Source organism: Suricata suricatta, chromosome 8, assembly GCF_006229205.1.
Source record: "Suricata suricatta isolate VVHF042 chromosome 8, meerkat_22Aug2017_6uvM2_HiC, whole genome shotgun sequence".
In the NCBI taxonomy this organism is placed as follows: Eukaryota; Metazoa; Chordata; class Mammalia; order Carnivora; family Herpestidae; genus Suricata; species Suricata suricatta.
In genome coordinates this window covers 140,265,636-140,270,299 of record NC_043707.1, presented here as the reverse complement: position 1 = coordinate 140,270,299, position 4,664 = coordinate 140,265,636, and the positions used below count along the sequence as shown (strand labels likewise).

Sequence of the window (4,664 nt, the reverse complement as noted above, 5' to 3'; positions counted from 1 at the left end):
GCGTCACCGCACAGCCGCCTGAGCGCCAGCCCCCTGCGGGGCACCGCCGCCCGCACGCGGACGCAGCCTGCAGGGACCTCTGCACCAGGGCCACGGGCAGCGCCGCAGGAGCAGGGCCCCTTCCTTCCTGTGCCCTGGCCCCCGAGACCCCCCCAACAGGGTGCGGCTGCCAGAACAAGCCAGCAGCCCCCGCACCCTCCACTTACTTCAGCCGCAGCTTTTCTTCTATGAGGTCCTTGAATTTGTAGGCGCCGCCCCCGGTTGCCTGGATGACCTTGGTCTCGGTGTGGACGAGGTGGTCTTTGATGAAGTCCAGGCAGGCCTCGATGTAAGTATTCTCGAACTTGACGAAGTGCAGCCGCGCAGTGACCTCCTCTTGGACCGAGACCTCGTAGGGCGGCTCGTGCTCCTGCTCTGCGTCCTGGGGATACAGGTCGGGGGTCTGTGTGTGCGTGCTGCCCTTGTGGGGGGAGAGATGTGGAGATGAGGCGCCTGAACACGAGCAACGCTTAGCGCTCAGTGCAGGCCGGAGGCAGCGCCAGGGCAGGGGCAGGGAAGGAGCTGGCTGCCCAAGGAGCAGGCGGATGCGCCTCCTGACGGGGGACCCGGATGGAGGGGGACGGAGCTAGGGCACAGGGAGGGCTGTCGGGCGAGGAGCCCCCAGAAGCCAGGCCGATGGAGGGCAGACAGTGAGAGCACCGCCCAGGGCCCTCCGAGGCTCACCCTGCCCGAGTTCTCGAAGGAGCGCACTCTGGCAACCTTGTGCTGCACCGTGGAGTAGTAGGCGAGCTTGGTGAGCGACCCCCCTGCAGAGAGACATGCGGGGCCGTCAGGAGCCGGCTCTCGGCCACGTGGTCACCCCGCCACACTGGCTCCCGTGCCTGCTGTCGTGCCTGCTGTCGCACAGCATTAAAACTCTGCGTTAAAACTCTCTCAGCGTTAAAACTCTGCAGGGCACGGATCAGGGGAGGGAAGGAACCATGGGGCCCAACCACGCCCCCGTCTGTTCCACCCCCGACCAAACCGGGCCTCAGACTGCCCACTTCCCCTGCGTGCCGAGTCCTCCAGAGGAGAGGAGAGCGTCCCGTTTCCGGGAGATCTCTAGCGGTTTCGAGAAATTATGTCTCAAGCGCTGGTCCTGAAAATGACCCAAAGGAAAAAGCTAAGAAATGCATGGCGTTGGCTGACAAGTGCACTTGACTGCCTGTGGTTACAGGGGGAACACTCCAAGGGGTGTTTTCCCAGAGTACACGGGCAGAGGGGGGGGGTGTCTCATCGAGAATGTTCTAGCAGCCCTCCTCTCAAAGCTCAGGGCTGGGGCGGCCTCACGGGGGCAGCAGGGTCTTCTCCCCTCCAACTGGATCTTGTGAACACCACCAGGAAACCCAAACGTCAGGAAGCAGGAGGCCTTTATTTGCCTGAAACATGTTCAGGGCCAGTTAGAGAGATCCCAAGGAGTCACTTTCAAGGGTAAGCTCTGGGGGCTCGGAGGGCGCCTCGGGGAGGCGTCAGGTGGATTCCGGCACAGCCCTGCGAGGTGGGGAGGGGGAGGAGCAAAAGCCTTGTCACCAGAGAATGGCTTTGAGACCAAGTCGGTTCGTGTGGCCAGTGCAAACGGCGGGATACCCTGTGTGAGGAGGAGGCCGGAGGCGATCTCCAAGAGCTGTTCTGTGCCGCTGTCCCCAGGGAGCATGTGACAAGCACTCACGTCAGGAAACGTCTGGAAACAGCAGGTATCAGAGGCCCTCAGCTCGTCCAGGTAACAGATCTCAAACCACTGCTGCCAGGGTGGCCGCTGGGAGCCTGCCCAGCGTGGACAGGGGGCAGGGCGTCCCGTGACCTGCCCTGGCCGGCCATCGTCAGCAGGTCCGCTCACGGGCTTTAAGAGGCAGGACTTGGTCTTAAGGCTCCTTATCCCTTCTCCCTGCCCCCACTCCCGGCCTGGCCCGCAGTGTCTGGGGGCGTCTTTCACACTGTAAATGAACCCAGTAACTCTTAAACAGACAACGCAAAGGGAAGAAGATATACTTTGAGACTTTCAAAAGCTACTGTAAACAAGCCCCCAGGTCACAGAAGTCCAGTTTCGGATCGTGAGCTTTTACACGTGCTTCACATCACAAGCAAGTTCGAGGTGTTGGGCTGCGGTGGACCAGCGCTCCGTGTGCCCCGCCCCATGCACCCCAGTGGGGCGCTGCCCAGCAGCCAGGCCATGTCTCCCTGGCCGCCTGCAGGGGGACACGCGGGGCAGGAAGGCAGGTGCCGGGGAGGGCAGGGGGGCTCAGCTGTTCGCAGGAGCCCTTGGATTTAGTGCCTGCCGGTCCGGCCGCAGGTCCTGCCAGGTCACACCTGCTGAGTGCAGCAGCCGGGCGGGCGGGGGCACACGGCAGTGGACGCCAAAGACGCGCTGGCCCAACCCACACCCCGCTCCAGGGCTGACTGTGCCTGAACCGACCTCAGCCCACCGTGTCCCTCCTCCAGAACCCCCCTCCCCTAGCTCGTCCAGACCCACGGGGCCTGGCGCAGGGCCCGCCTCTCCCCTGCCTTCCTGGCCCGTCCTCCCACCGTGGGCACCAGGTCACTGCCCTGCCGCCCCTCCCTCTTCAATGGAGGGGCCCATCTGCCACCCAGCAGAGACCTGAGGTCAAGTCGGCCTCCAGCATGTGTCCGCAGACCAAACGTCCCTGACGCTTTCAAAGCAGGGAATCTCTTCGGTGGACAGGAGTGTCCAGAGAGCGAGAGGCTTGCCAAGCCCACAGAGCGGCTGCTCTCCCGGGGCAGGAGGCTCAGGTGAGGGAAGAAGAAATGGGAGAAGCCTGTTTTTAAAGCAAACTGTGGACAAGCACACGGACTTGTGGGTCCCTGGGTGAGGACCCGCGTCCAAGCTGTGCTCTCCCACCAGCTGCACGAACACGAGGTCTGTCCTTAATAACAAACGGAGGGGCGCCTGGGGGGCTCAGTCGGTTAAGCAGGTCAGATTTCACGGTTCGTGGGTTCAGGCCCCGTGTCAGGCTCTGTGCTGACAGCTCAGAGCCTGGAGCCTGCTTCCGATTCTGTGTGTGTCTCTCTCTCTGCCCCTCCCCTGCTCATGATCTGTCTCTGTCTCCCAAAAATAAATAAATATTTAAAAAATTAATAAAATAAAAAATAAACACGGGACCCAGACCCAGGGGGAATCTTCAAAGAGGAGAAGTGAACACTGACACTAAATCTATCCCTTTGAGTGTCCTTCCGCCCAGCAGCCCCGCCTGGGCTCGCCGCTGGAGGGCGGCCGCCCCAGGACCCCTGGGGCCACGACACTCCTTTCTTGACTTCCCTCACCCTGTGGCTACAACCTGGACCCTGGGAGCCACAAGGAACATCTAAGGGTAACCCAGGACAAGCCAATTCTCAGCTGCACTTTCAGAAATGTTAGGTGCCAACCCGTTGTTCCCAGGGAGCAGAACCCCAGGCGTCAGTGCAGGGAAGCAGTCTGGAACGTCAGAGCACACACCTGCCCGGGCCCCCTGTTACCTCAAGGCACAGGCAGGTGTCAGAAGATGGGCAGAGCAGGGCCTCTCCGGCTGCCAGCCCAGCGCGCAGCCAGGCACCGAGTTTAATCAGGGCCCATGCTCGTTCCACGCCCTGCTGTGTGCTGGGGTCCCCACCCTCCACCAGGCCTCGCCAGCTCAGTGCCCCAAGGCGCCGCCTCCCACAACCCCACCAGCCTGCAAGGTGAGCACTGAGGTCACTCTCCTAGAGGACACCCTCCCCCACCCAAGCCCAAGAGACACTTCAGTGACTCTCAGGAGCAGGAGAGAGGCAAGAGCATCACATGCAAATGGCACCAAGAGGAATGGCCCTGGGCCAGGGGAGCAGCACACTTGTCCCTTCTAGCTTTCCTGGCCAGCTTCAACAGGTCAGGTGGCGCCCCGCTGCTGTGATGCTTGGCCACCTACACACAGCTGTAGGCAGTCCCCAGAGAGTGAGGCCCCAGCGGCGAGCCAGCTGAGAAGGGGAGGCGTGTGAGGCCACCATGCCTACTCCAGGGGCCTCACCCAGTGAAGCTGCCCCCAGGAAACCATTCCCCTGCCGAAAGGCCAAGTGCGGAGGCTTGACCAGATTCCAGGCCCATCTGTCCGCTTACCGGCAGACCGCAAACATTTTAGTTCATCTATCTGACCTCAGTCTCCCACCTATGAAAGGGGCTGCCGGGAGGTGGCCGGCGCCAGCGTGGGATGAGGGTCTAGGGCGGGCCTGCAGCAGGAAGGTCGGGCAGTGCCTGTGCGAAGCCCTGGGGTCACCCCTGCGACCCGCGCGGGGCAGGGAGGCTTCTGAAAGATGCCGGCAAGGGTCCCAAGGTCCACGTCCAGGTCCTCCAAACTCCCGCCAAATGTCAGCGGTCCAGAAGCTGAGGCAGCAGCGGGAGGGCTTCGGGCTGGGCCCAGGCGGGCAGCCGGCAGAGGGTTCCCGCGGTCCCAGGCCGGGCCGCAGCCCGCCCTCGGCGCCGCCCCAGACGGCGAGCCCCAGATCGCTCTCGTGGCTCGTTCAGGCCCTGTCTGGCTGCCGACCCTACCCGGGTGGACTAACGAGGGGCGGCCGGGCCGCCCGCCTCTCAGCGCGGGACTACGAGGGCCGGCGTGCCCCGCTCCGGCCACGCGGCGCCTGCCGGGAGCTGTAGTCCGGCT

General features: G+C 63.3%; 1 protein-coding gene across 1 annotated transcript in view; it reads right to left on the bottom strand.

Moving 5' to 3' along the window:
- The window catches only part of PANK4 (pantothenate kinase 4), a 10,753-nt gene extending 8,009 nt beyond the window's left edge, over nt 1–2,744 (bottom strand). The window contains exons 1-3 of the mRNA XM_029947941.1: nt 2,636–2,744; nt 724–806; nt 207–421 (exon numbers count right to left, since the gene is read on the bottom strand). Coding sequence (XP_029803801.1) covers nt 207–421; nt 724–806; nt 2,636–2,660 — 323 coding nt within the window. The 5' untranslated portion in view covers nt 2,661–2,744. The remainder of the gene's footprint in view (nt 1–206; nt 422–723; nt 807–2,635) is intronic.
- Between the last annotated feature and the right edge of the window lie 1,920 nt (nt 2,745–4,664).